This window comes from Calonectris borealis, chromosome 17 (assembly GCF_964195595.1).
Source record: "Calonectris borealis chromosome 17, bCalBor7.hap1.2, whole genome shotgun sequence".
Taxonomy (NCBI): Eukaryota; Metazoa; Chordata; class Aves; order Procellariiformes; family Procellariidae; genus Calonectris; species Calonectris borealis.
This window is the reverse complement of record NC_134328.1, coordinates 7,342,782-7,357,022: the sequence shown is the minus strand read 5'-3', so window position 1 is coordinate 7,357,022 and position 14,241 is coordinate 7,342,782. Positions and strand designations below refer to the sequence as shown.

Genomic DNA, 14,241 nt, shown 5'->3' with positions numbered 1-14,241 from the left:
TAGTCTGGGTAGAAGTATCAATTTTGAAACTCTTCATTTTGGATAGGACTATGGTGTGTGCTTACATGTGAATGTCTCATAAATATTTCCCAAGAGGAATTTATTTTTCTAATTAGCTTGAGCAGCCTCTGCTTTACGTAGCGCTTTAAGCAGTTTTCAGTAAATCAATTCAATCACACAGCTGTTGTTTAAAACTTTTCCCAACTTACTGTAATTCTCTATAGAGACCCAGAATCTCACTAATTAGTACACTTAATCATACCTTGTATAAAATGCATGATAGTATGGATTAATCATTCCTAGAATTTCATAGAAAAACAGAGTAGCAGAAACCTGAGTGCTCATAGCTCTGAAAACAGTTTGCTATTCTCGTATAATAGTTATGTACCAAACAGTGTGTACAGGCTGACACAGAGTGGCTACGCACTTAATTTTTACTTGCCAGTCATGACTTTACAAAATAATTAATTTGGGGCTGCAGCTTTTTATATTAAGATTTAAAAGTTACTAAGATCAAACATCTACAGCAGTTTCATTATTTCTTCTAAAGTCAAAAAAAACCCCTACATTTAAAATAAATATGTTTATTTCTTATGTGAAAGGAAACCTAGCTTATCGGGTGGCATTTGTGATGTTAAGATGCAGACTTTTGAGCTGTTTAGCATATAGCAGAGATGACAGTTACAGTTATTATAAGTGAGTTTTAAACTCATTTAACATTAAAATATCTCGAGTGTTTACTTTTTGGTAAGATTATTAATATTAGATGAAAAAATTGAAAAGCAAGCCCTTGTTTTTTTAAAGTACAGCCTTTTTTGTTTTTTCAGGATGTGACTTAAAATGACTTCTGATTCTGAAGGTCCTCTGAATAATATGCTGTGCTTAAATGTTTGCTAAGGACAAGTAAGTGACTGATTTCATATTTGGACTATACGTACCTGAATAGTTATTCCCTTACCATTTTTAAAGCTACAATTTACAAATTCTATGGGTAAGTGTATAAGAAGCATGTTCTTGAAAAGAAGAAAAGGGGGGAGGGAAGAAAAAAGAAAAAAGGAAAAAAAAAAAAGAAAAAAGAAAAACCCTTACTTCACTACTGCCAGAAGGTGAGTTTTCTAAGTTTGTTTTCGTGTCGATTCCTGTCTATGTAAATGGGAACATAAGTTGTTTCTGTGGTCAGTCTTATAATAAAAGAATCTTCACGTAGTTTCAAGAATATTTTGAATCAGAAGTTTCACTGGAAAGCTATCATACTTTTTATATACATGTATTTGAGGAAAATATAAGTGTGAAAAATTTTTTCTAAGAATTTGGAGTTGCTGAATGGAACGTCATCTAGTTTTATTTATATCAAAAAAAATTTAAATATTTGGGGCTTCTCTTAGCATAAACGAGTTAGTTTATTACAAGTTGCATCTTAAAAAACTGAGTGAATTATGTATTGGTTTTTAGAAGGGAGGATTATATTTAATATTTTAACATTATATACAATTAAAAAAATTCCAGACCATCACCATGGTTCATTGGAAAAGACTGGTTTGATTTAATTCTTCATAATTGGCTTATTCTGGGGAATGTTAAGAGCCAATTTATGCTTTTTCCCTAGTGAATTTTTTAAACAAGAAATCAGCTCAAACAGAAGAGCTTCCAAGCAGGCAAGATACCATGAGTACATATATTTAGTATAGGGAAAAGCTGATGGTTTCATGGGACCAAAGAAGTGTTAAAAAATATTTTAGGCAAATAATATGATTTTTTAAATAGTTTGGATATGTTTTAAATTAGTATTGTATGGTTGTGCTTTGTGGGTTTTGGGGGTTCTTTTTGTGTGTGTGGTCAACTATTTCAGCTAAACAAATACAAAAACTAAATCTGAAGCATCTAATTGTTTATATTTTTGGGCCCATATTAGGACAAAACCTTCCCAGTTGCCATGTCCTATTTGGTGAACAGGTCTTTCATCTACAACTACTGAGAACATGGGCATGAGGGAATAATGCTTGAGTTGGAGAAGGAAATCAGTGCATTGAAAGACAAACTAGCAGAAAGTGATCTAATGAATGTTGTTAAAGTTAGTAGGTTTCCAGTTTGTGTGAGGGTGAAGTGATTAAGACCAGGGAAGAAACTATCATACAAAGCTGAAAACTTTCTACTTACTGTGCTTAGTATTTCTCAATATCCTTTTGATTTGAATGCTCTCTAGGAAATGGCTTTAGCAACTTTCCCGATTTCAAACATACGGTGTTGTGGACATGCACGTCCTTTTCTTGGTAGTCTGGGACAGAATTTTAGAGAGATTTTTTTTTTTTTCTTTTTTTTTTTTTGCCTGTCAAAATATTGAAACCCTGGCAGGTTGAAAAATGCTAGTCCTAAATGCTGCTGATTTTTTTTAAATTCTATGTTTTTGATTGGAAGGCTGTACATACATTGTTGCAATGGATGGATTAATGATTACTATAACTTGTTTTACCTGTCACGTGCAAAAAACAGTAGCTTTTTAACAACCCTTCTATGGTTTTCACTGAGAAATGAACAGACCTTACGTGAAAATTATATAGTATACTGCAAAGGATGTAGACATGTGCACCTTATTAATAAGGACAAATGTTTTTTCAACGCACTTATTGATGAGCAAAAAGGTCTTTGTTATTTTTTGTTTTCTTGTTTCCCCTTTTTGATGTGAGAAAAAATTTGGAAAATTTAGGATTATGTCTGAAAAGATAAATCAAATGGAAATGCAGAAACCAGTACTTAGTATTTGCAGATAATGGTGAAAGTTTGGAACTTTTTCTCCAAATATTGCTGCCTTTGGTTCCACTCCACTGGTGGGGTTAAGAATGGCAGTATATAGTGGTTCATTACTGCTACAACTGATAGAATTAAACAATGTCTTGCTTTGAAGACTTTGAACCATCTCTTATGTCATCTTGGTTTTTTCTCAAATTTGCTTTAAATATAAGAGGGCTCTGGACATACTTGCTTCCATTCACCTTTAACATTCTCTATTTCATACAAATGTAAACCTTTCTAAATTATTTGGCAAGAGCTAGGGCTTTGTTTTTCCAAATAACTTTTGGAAAATCATATTGGACAGAACAAAGTGTGGCTTTGTGTCATTGTTTTCAATAGCTAAATGAAGTGTAGCATAAAATGCTTTAGTTTTATAAAATGTTTGATGAAAATGACAAAGTATTCTAATCCAGTGGAGTAACATGGGGAGTTTAATTTAGAAATTAAAATTACTTGCTGGTGCTGATGACATCAGACTAGCAAACATTTAAATACTATTATATACATAGGAATTATTGTTCATGAAGTACCTGACTTTAAAATTTGGCAGTCCCAAGAAATTCTTTCTACAAATTATATAAACTAGGAACAGATAAATTTTAGAAAAATCTAGTTCTTTATCACTGGATAGAATTTATATTCAGCATTTCTTCATCCTTATGTGTAATAAATCTGCTGTAGCCTCTTGCATTTTAAGCAAATACTTGCATAGAAATTTCATTAAAAAGTGCATAATACGTATTGATAGCTCAAGTTCACAAGACATTCCCACCATTAGTTAGCCTTCTGTGCAGTAGGTTTGAGCTTGTACGTGCAACTTTGAAGAAAAATAGCAGAACAATTGTCAGATTTTTTCATGAAAGTGGTTGCTGTCATACCTGTATTTCCGTTATTCTGAGTAAGAATAGTATTCTGTGATGGAAGATTATAATTCCTGTGTTTTGGGTAATTCATACTTATCTAAGATTTAACATAATTTCTTATATTTGCCTGGTTTTATGTAGTAACTGAGTATTCATTGAGTCAAATTAAGCTAGTTTGTAGAGTTATTTTAATTACACAAATAATATAAAGAATTTCACTGTGTAATTCTTTCCTTTAAAAAATGCTTCACTTGGGTAGATAATATTGTGCAATATAACTAGCAGAGGAGTCCTTCTAGCCAGCGTTATAGGCTCATGAACCAGAAATAATGCTATTGCCTGTTAGCTCAGAAAGTAAGTTTACAAAGATGGCTGTGTTAAATTTTTTTGCTTTTAGTATAAAAATGCATCAAACTTTTAACTTTTGAAAGCTGTGTTTTGAAGTAATGATTAACTTCAGGAAAACTCCCCAAAACCTCAAAAATAGATTTCTTTTTGGAAAAACTTTTTAGCCCATTAGAAATTATAGGTTCATATTCAATGAATGAATATGACACCTGGTACTTTTTAACTGCTGATTTCTTTCATTATTAATTCACTGAATAATGGCTTCTTTTGCTAGTATTTCCTGTAGCAGGGAAATTAGTTTGACTGTTAACAGTTTGTCCTGTAAATCCATCTGTATTGGGAAGCAGCTTCTGTAGTTTCCTTAACTAAGCAGTTACAGAGTTGTTCTAGGCATTACATGCCTTCCCAGCTTGTAATGATACTCTTAGGGAAAGGAGAATACATGTGCAGGAACTCTGCAGCTTCAGGCTTGGGTGTAATAGTAGGGAAACAGCCTACACAAATTACCTAATTTTTCCTTTCTTCTCCAGGCTTCTATATTTAGGCACTGAAAGGTTTTTTTTTCTTAAATAGAATAAGGATTGTGTTCTCTGATATGTATCATGTTTCTGAGACAAAATGTAATAATTTTGGTTTTCTATTTAATCATATTGTGAGTTATCTGTCAGTACAGGTAGATGTTAAACCAGAAATGACATTTCCATTCTAAATAATTTAATGCAACCTTGTTACCTGCAAAATTACGTTCTAGTGAAATGTCTGTCCTAGCTCAAATTTTCAACTATTTAATGTACTTTAAATCTTTCTTCCTCTTAAATAGAATGTACTCCTGGCTTCTGACATACTTGCTGTGCCCACACCCTTCCTGAGCTATCCTTAAGTCTTGTATTTTAAGCTCTTCCTTTCTCTTTCCGCAGTAGCTCTTAACCCTGCAGCTCTATACTCTGCCTGTGAATGCAGTTACAGGGAGGGAAGCACCGCTCCTGGAGCGTGTGCGTGTCACCTACAGAATGACTCTCAGGATTCAGCCTTAGCTGGTGAGGTCTGTAGGCATAAGACCTTATGAGTTATATGTTCTGTTCAGTGTCATCTTCAGATAATCAACTGCTTTTTGCATGATCATAGCCTGTTTATATAATCTGTTTTTGAAACTGCTTACTTGTTCAGATGAGTAGTTTTTCATTCAGCTGCTTAATTGAAGAAGGTATTATCCCTGCAGTTGTTCAGTGCTATACTGTCATCTAGTGGCATAACACTATATTTTTCTTGAACTTCACATAAGGTGGGCCTCTATGAATGTATTTGAGAGGTTTTTGCCCTGGAGGAATATATGATTGAATAAAAGTTTTCAGGCTTGCTTTTCCATCTCTTTGTATATTGGGTTTTTTCTTATTCATCCTGGTTTTGTATAAAATATTTAGATGTAAAACCAACTTCTTATCTGTGCAGTCCATGACCATAGTTACAGAGTTAGGCATCTTTTGTAATTGTTTATTTCAAATGCAAGATTATGTTTTACTGTTGTTTTTAATTTTATTGTGATGTACAAAGTATATTATCCTTCCTTTCCTAATCCCTGTCAACTGGGATGAGGATTCGTTATGAATACAATTTTATGTTAAGCATTGTAACATTTGCTTAGCTGCAAAGAGAACTTGTGCTTTAAAGAGATTCCATTTTACTTTTGAGCTTTGTACACGTGCCAGCATAATCCAGTGTCTGCTCCTCAGTGAAGCCAGCAGTCCTCTGTCCTGTCTAGCATTCAAAGGTTTGTACTGCTGTAAGAAGAATGTCCTTTTAAATTCTCCACCTGTAGCTAACATCCTGCAATAACAATATTAGCTACTATTTAAGCAACCCCCGTGCTGCCTCATGCAAATATGTTCTTGTGTGTCTTTGCCCTTTCAGTTTAGACTTTAGAAAGAACTAAAGCAGTATTATTTTTTTGCCACAAAAAGCCAGTAAGCAAAATACCCAATCAATCAAGGTTAGTACATCAGAAGTAGTACACACACTTCTCTTTTTTCTTTAGACGTTTTGTCCTGGAAGCACTTAGTTGACTAGGCACCTTTCGAAGGTGTTGGTTTTCTTTGCTGCAAGGGTACATTACTGACTTGTGTTTAACTAACTTCTTGTTCACCAGGGTGCCCCGACCCTGTTTTGCAGAGCTACTTCAAGTCAGTTGGCTACCAGCCTCTGATACGTAAACATAAACTTAATTTAGATGAAGGCGTGTCTGTCAGTTCCTTTCCTTGTGATATGTGATCACAGGCTCCTAGGGATTTGGTCATCCTAAGCCAGTTTTTTTTATTAACTGTAGTAATGGTGGGTTTTGCTTGTGGAGATCCTTAAAGAACTGTTTTTTTCCTGAAAGATTTATTAGTGCCTGGGTTATATGTTATGGAAAAGTTTATCTCCAACTAACAAGTGTAACTGTCTTACCTAAATGTTTAAGATCAGTAACTGTTGTTGCTGTATGGGGTAAAGAACTGCAGTCTGAACTAGATTGCAGTAAATTAAATTTATATTTAATTTGGGAATTTCTGTAAAAAGGATAAAATACTGCTAAACTTCTACCTGCCCAGATGTGTCCTGTTGTCACTGTGGTACAAAAAACCAAATACAAATTGTTAGATTATTCATAGTTCTAATTATGTTCTAAAATACTCTGGCTACATAAGTAGCATAGATCCATTAAAAAGTTTATTTCTTCCCGCAGCATGTTGTTGCTTGTAGCATAGCAGGATCTGGTATAGGTGTCTTCTCTCCTCTGTTACTGTGTTCCTTTTTCCTCTTGGAGAGAGGGGAGATGAGTGTCATCAGTATATAATCTGCCAGGCTTGTTTACATAACTAGACTTCAACAAAAGCAACCTGTTACTTTATTGGATTATGGCCCAACCTTTGCCGCAGAAGCAATAGAGTTGAAAGAGTTCTGAAGTCTTTGCTTGCCTTGTGCTCAGTTTTAGAAAACTGTGTTCATTTTAGCAGGTTTAGCAAGAGATATGAAGTTAAGACTATAGTAACCTGTTGAGTTAGAGATGGTAATAGTAATCTCTTGGTTTTATACGGAGCCAAGTGTGAAACTCTAATTTAAACCCACTGATTTACTCCTAAGGATGACAATTATTTGTGACTGCAGTGGTTAGATTACATGAAGAGAAAAAGGGCGCATACGTGAAAGGAAATTTTATTCAACATTTCTGTATTTTTAGTGTACTGGTCACCCATCCTTCATTGCCTTAGAGGATCACTTGCCTTTTTCTTCAATGGTATCTGACTTTATTCTTAGTATTTGACTGTGTTTTGGGATAACGTATTAATTTACCACTTTCTTTTCAAGTTATCTAAACATGTATTAAAACACTGAGAATCTTTTTATTTTTAGACAAATTGGAGCTATACAGTGGTCCCAGTACTATGGTGCAAAACTTTAAACATCTCTGTTTGAATCAAATTAAATGCATTTTTTACATTTATTTTTGCTTACATTGATAGAAAACTTTGTAAACCTGTGTTTTAGCAAGATACAAAATAGATTTTTAAAAAATGGTAACCAAATATTATTTTTTAGTACTAAAAAGGTATATGGATTTCCAGTAAAAATACTGACTCATAAATCTAATAAAAATAAATAATTTATCTGGATAAGTTCTCTGCATTTTAAATTATTATGAGAGGTTCATTCACAATTCTTATTTTATTACTTTTAGTTGCTGATGCATGGTCAAAATGAGTGGATTAGGAGAAAATTCCTTGGATAGCTTGACCAATGAGTCAAGGAAGCGCAAGCCATTGCCCTGTGATACACCAGGTGCAAGGTACGTTTATATAGACTTCTCTCTTTTTTGTATTATGAATTTTTAAAAATATTTTTCAAGTTTTCATTGCAATTTAGAGTAAGTTTTGTTCAGTTAAAAAATTCTCGAGGCCAGCTTCTGTTGTGAAGATACAGAACTTTACTATTATGTGTAGATATGCCAAAGCAGATGAACTATGCTCTATAATTAGACTCTTGTGGAAATCTTAATAGAGTGAACATACAAGGAATCACTGTTTGAAGGTGTGATTGCAAGGCAAAAGAAGAAAAACTTCTTGCTTCACAGAAATTTCAAAGGCAGCATCTTATATGTGGTAATTGATTTGGCAGGCCTTATTTCAGGTAGTTATGATCAGCACAGAATACTGCAATAGGTTGAGCACTTTTTTTGACTTCCGTTTCTCCAGAGTAGTTGTCGCGGAGTAGAGCGGTTTAGAGGCCGCTTAAAGAATCACCGTCAAGGGTATTAGCAAAAAGTGTTTTTAATAGAAATTTATAGAAGTGCAACTTAACAGAGTTTGATGGCAAGGTTCACTCTATCATTTACTACATGGATGCAGCATACAAAGGAAAATGGAGTTAGAATTGAGCTAGAACGATTTGTACAGAGACCGAGGACGGAAAAGGGTAAGGGAGACCCTCCCGTTGAGTCACGAGATTCTGAGTAGACCCCCTTGCTTTCTAAACTCCTGATGGAGTCTAGGTGCAGCTGCATCCACTCCTAGTCCCAGACTTGGTCAACGGTTTATGTCTAAGGGATTATATGTGTTTAGCAGCAGTCTAAGGTTCATTCACAGTTTTAAGGTGGATTACAAGATTTTAGCAGCACTTAATCATTAACTAATTTAACATTTACAAGGTGAGTGAATAGAATTTACTATTCACAACAGTGACCTAATTACAGATTATGGTTGCTATCGGTTACCAAAGTCAATTCTCACACATGCACAGAGACAGGTTTATATATAAATGTAGCTGTTAAAAATTCTGCTCGAGCCCAGTGAAATATTCACATCAGATGTCTTGGCATTTCTGAATGGGCAAGGGGTTGAGCCTCAAGGAGTGTTTCAGCCCAGGTCCCATTCCCAGTTGGTGATGGTCCTCCAAATATCGCAAACTCGAGAGTTCGCGAGCTCTGAGAGGTGTCCCACTCAGAGGGAGATACAGGGCGCAGCCTGCTGCAGTCCAGGAGAGCTCAAAGGGTCTCTCTCAGGACCACCATTTATAGGTTCGCAAGATGATTGGCTTTAGTCATCCGTAAAAATTCTCAAGGTTTCAGTAACAATAATATCATTCCACTTGAGCTATGACTCAGATAAAGGTATCAGGGGATGACGAATCCCGCTCTCGTCTCCCACCTGGGCCAGGCAGTAGGAGTATGTTCCCAACCTCCGCTATGCAGAGTTTCTCATATGGTCAAGGGACGCTTAACCGCCTGACTCATTACACCAAGGCCCGGGTTTAACAGGAGTTTCTGAGATCAACAAGCAGGTGGGGAGGGGAATGCACCACCACACTAGTTCTTCGCAAGCTCGTCTCAAATTTTGGCAGTCTGTGCTGTCTTCCTGCCCCTCACTCAACTCTGTCAGAGATCGATATCTGAGGGAATCGGTTTTCTATCCCCTCCAACCTCATTGCTTTCCACCACATGTTAGGGGTTCTGTGTTATCCTTTCATGTTCTTGTTCCCACAGAGTATTAACCTTTATTAAATTTGTCTTCATTTCACCAAAATACCAGGCGTCATGTGTAATCATAGTTCTCCCTTTTATATACGTACCCACTGTCCCATGGTAATTACCTCCATCACGCAACAGATTGTGTATGAGATCCTCAGATTCTCCCTCTGTATCCCAGTATCTCTTTGTGAGTGTCCTCCATTCCAATTTCTCTTTCCTTTTCTCCAGTGTCTGTCTGTCCATTCAGGAATTCTGTTTTTCAGTTTGTCACCCTTCAGTTTGTCACTTAAAATTCTTAAAAAAACCCACAAAACCCAAACCAAACAACAATGTAACAAAACACACACCCACCACCCCCTACACACCCACCCATCCCTCCTGCCCCTCTCCGATTTACGTTTGCTGGAAGAATAACTACTACCTAGGTTTAATAGGTAGGTGTTAACGTGAAGTACATTAAAGTTCACAGAGCGAGCACAGCTTTTGTATATGACAGTATGTAAGTATATGAAATGATGTTTTTGGTTCCTAGTCTGACCTGCAGTGGTGAGAAGCGCCGGCGTGAGCAGGAAAGCAAATACATTGAAGAACTGGCTGAACTGATATCTGCTAATCTGAGCGACATTGACAATTTCAATGTCAAACCAGACAAATGTGCTATTTTAAAAGAAACTGTGAGACAGATTCGACAGATAAAAGAGCAAGGTACAGTTCCCTGCTAAGCCAAAATAAATGATTTCATTTTCTTGTGATTCCTTTTCCAAAGCAGTAGTTACTTGGGAAATTGAGTAGTGTTTTTCACAATAGCATGTAACTGAGACAGTCTTCAGACTTCGACTTGAACCAAACCTTTAATATGCCTTAAATAATTTTCTGTTTAAAAGTAAGCAAGTATTTACCATCACTTTTTTAATTGGAAATCAGGGCTTTAAAATTTTGTATGGCCTTTCTTATCAGTTTCCTGAAAATACTAGGAAAGCTTGAGATAGTCCACAGAGAAACTAAAAACAAATGATACTGTACCATCAGCTGGTACAATATACCAAATACCCACTGGTATGAAGAATACATACCGTTGTTTTTCATTTCAAGGGACTTCATGCTTAAAGGGACTTTAATGCTTTGAAATGAATTTCTTAAAAAAATACCTAGTTTCTTATGGGGCACACTTCCAATCAGATATATTAATTTTTATTGCTATTTTTTCCTATTATGTTTCTATGGAGTTTGCTTTCTTTTCTTGTGCTGTTTAGGACATGCTTCCTAAATGTTTAAGTATGGGACTCCAATATATTTAAAATACATTTAGCTTGAGATCAAATAATTAAGTAGTGCCGTTGACTATACCCAGGATATAGTTAAGTCAACAAAGGAGAAAATAGCAGTGCATCAAGTTTTGGTAATTTTTGTCAGCTAGTGTAAACCTAGGTGGTATAGTATTTTTTTGTTGTTGTTTTAATGGACAAGTAGATGCAAAACCTGGTCTTTGAAATCTATAGTGAGGGGTATATATATAAATTTTTTTTTAAAACCCTCCCTCCTTCCCCCCACCCACCCCCAAATGACTATAGCCTGCCAGGTGTACATATTTCCTTTGGACAGTAAAGTATTAAAAAAATCAAGTGAGCTATGGTGTATCTATTACCTGTCTTGGTAAATTGCCACATCTTTTGAAAACATGTTAAAACGATTCTAAAAAAAACAGCTTAACTTCTGTTTTTAAGGTTTTTCTAGTGTAATCTAGTGTATTCTAATGTAATAATTCTGTTTCATTATAGAGTTGAATATGTGATAATCTTCCCTTAGGGTGTTGTAGTTCTCTTGTGGTCTGCTTAGCCAGCCAGCAAGTACCACAGAACAAAATTTACTGTTTGTTTTCTGTAATTCTGCTGCCTGGTGTGGATTCCCATTCCACCTTCCCCTGCAATCAATTTCTTTAGGATATTTTGATTCTTAAAATATGATTTTATTATATATATACACACACATGTATACATACATGTGCACACACATGCACACATACATTAACATGAGCCAAAGCCTTTTTGTAGGACAATGGTGATGGCATCTGAAAACTGTGACCAATGATAATGAGATGATCAAAAGAGAAGAGATATGTATAATGAGGGTGTTTAATGGCCATTGAAAGATTCAGCAGGGATTCATCAGACAGATGGTCCCAAAGGCCGCAGAAGAAATATTGTTCACAAAACAAGTTGATCCAACTTTAACTGTCAAGTCAATTTATGTAAGCAAAGGGTTTGGCATTATGTAGCTGTGACATTTTTTCTGGTCTTAAGCAACTAACAATATATGAGACTTCCTCTCTTATTTGTGCATTTTTTTTGCATTTATTCACACGCTTCCTAGAATCTGGCTTGTAATATTAAAATGTGGTCTTCATATGAAATGTTGCTTTACTGAAATGTATCTTTTGCGTTTCAGGAAAAGCAGTTTCTAATGATGATGATGTTCAGAAAGCTGATGTATCTTCTACGGGTCAAGGAGTTATTGATAAGGATTCATTGGGACCTCTTTTATTACAGGCAAGTACAAATTAGGCCCTAGTAAATCCCTATGGAAACAAATACTTAAGGCAGGTGAAAATATTAAGTAAAGCCTGCGATCCTATAGTAATAAATAGTATGCAAGAACTATATTTGAAAGGGACAGGAATAAAATCTATCATGTTTTCTTAATTTTGCTGAAATTCTCTGTAGAAGGAAAGAGAAGAATAGCATGTGGCTTTTTCTCATATTCTTGTGCTTTACTTTCTCCAGCAGTCATTAGCAAATTACTACTAAAGTGGTGCATCGTAATATGAGGAATATTTTGCTTTTTTTAGGGGATAGGCATTATAATAAATGGATGAGGTTTTTGCAAAGACTAGAGGTTTGTGATGTGTATTGGGGTTTATGTTTCTAAATTGTGAAAAATTTTAAACAAATGTTGCCATCAAGTAAAATAAGCTAAGAATAATTGTAAAAAAAGGTACATAGCAGATACCTTTTCTTTATGTCTAGAAAAACAATCCCATATTTACAAGTCCTTTAAAAAGCACTTTTGAAACTTAACTGTTTTACATAGATATTGAATTTTTCTTTCAGTTAAGAAAATACAGTATTTTAAGATATGACTAGACCCTCTTCTCTTTATCTTGTCACTCACTAGTGGAAATGTCTTCACGTTCATGTCTTACTACTTGTTTCTACTGAATTTCTTTTTGTTTCAATTTGCCAGCTATTGAAATAATGTTACAAATTCATTATCTTGTGTTCAAATAAAGCAAGAATGAAACAAGAAGGCTGGTTATCACTGTGAAAGAGAATGGAATAACAGATGAACAGATTAATTTTTAATATTGAAATCATTCCTTACCAGACAAAATTTTCCTCAGAGAAAAATGTAAAACTTCAGCTCTACCTTTGAAAAGAAATGCATGTATTGTAACTTGACATTTATTACCCACATAGTTTTTAAACTAAATTTTGTTCAGAATGAGGCAGTGTGTCTTATATGATATGTTGTCATGTTAATATTTAGGCATTGGATGGTTTCCTGTTTGTTGTAAATCGAGATGGGAACATAGTGTTTGTATCAGAAAATGTCACACAGTATCTGCAATATAAACAAGAAGATTTGGTTAATACAAGTGTCTATGGTATCTTGCATGAAGAGGACCGGAAGGACTTTCTTAAAAACTTACCTAAATCTTCAGGTAATAAAAGCTAACTTACTACACTGTTACTAGGCTATTTGAAAACGATCAGAGAAGAAAGAAACAACTTGTAATGGAAAACCTTTTGAAACAAATTACTTATACAAAGAATATTTGACTGCAGAAGTATGTTAATCTTGAAAAATATTACTGTGTTCTTACTAAAGCACACCGCCAGAAATAAATGTGCTGGAAATTTACACTGTACTTTAGCCTTTGCAATTTGTTTACCTGTAACTTAAACCAAGGATACTAAAGGAACACGTTGCCTAAAGCCACAAAACTAGCTGAGGGAACTGCTTGTTTTTTAAATATGTGAATGACTTTTCAGCTCTCCTTCAAGTGACTGAAAGTGTCATGTAAGGGAAAGAGGTTTTTTTACTTGGTTCTCAATACTACTATTCCCAAGGTATAAAATTGATGGTATATTGAGAAAAAGTCTTAAAATATTCTTTAAGCTCTCTAATCTAGGAACAAGGTATCTAAATTAAGAACCATCAGAATTAAGAAACATCATCAATTAAGAAAAATCAGTTATGTATTGATTTTATCTGAAAATCTTTATAAGATTTTACTGTGTTCTTTTAAGTTAATGGAGTTGCTTGGACCAATGAGACACCTAGACAGAAGAGTCATACATTCAATTGCCGGATGATGGTGAAAACCTCTCATGATCTTTTGGAAGATGTAGGCAGCCACCAGGATACACGTCAAAGATATGAAACAATGCAGTGCTTTGCTTTATCTCAGCCAAGAGCTATGATGGAAGAGGGGGAAGGTAGGAAATTTTGTGGGATTACTGTGCACAAAAGAAATCTCCGAGTAAAGCTTTTTGGTATTTGGTATGTGTTATGAAATCTGTAGCTTCTACAATCCATTTTTAAGTAAGTAGGAACAGAATGTAAAAACTTAAATTCTTAATGTTGATACTTCCATTTTAACAATGAAGGACGCTTCAGCTGTTTTTTTTAGATGCTTTAATAGAATAAAACAGGAGAGAAATTAAAGAAGAAACATTCTTTTTT

The 14,241-nt window shown here is 34.8% G+C and overlaps 1 protein-coding gene across 9 annotated transcripts in view; it reads left to right on the top strand.

The window, feature by feature from the left end:
• Nucleotides 1-14,241, top strand: part of NCOA3 (nuclear receptor coactivator 3) — an 87,375-nt gene that overhangs the window by 53,406 nt on the left and 19,728 nt on the right. For 6 of the 9 annotated variants that reach the window (XM_075166402.1, XM_075166393.1, XM_075166400.1 and 3 more), the window contains 6 exons: nucleotides 828-903; nucleotides 7,714-7,821; nucleotides 10,031-10,203; nucleotides 11,944-12,044; nucleotides 13,042-13,216; nucleotides 13,806-13,994. In XM_075166402.1, coding sequence (XP_075022503.1) covers nucleotides 7,724-7,821; nucleotides 10,031-10,203; nucleotides 11,944-12,044; nucleotides 13,042-13,216; nucleotides 13,806-13,994 — 736 coding nt within the window. In that variant the 5' untranslated portion in view covers nucleotides 828-903; nucleotides 7,714-7,723. Of the gene's footprint in view, nucleotides 1-827; nucleotides 904-5,690; nucleotides 5,770-7,713; nucleotides 7,822-10,030; nucleotides 10,204-11,943; nucleotides 12,045-13,041; nucleotides 13,217-13,805; nucleotides 13,995-14,241 lie in introns of all 9 variants that reach the window. The other 3 variants (XM_075166398.1, XM_075166401.1, XM_075166394.1) reach the window with 2 other exon arrangements.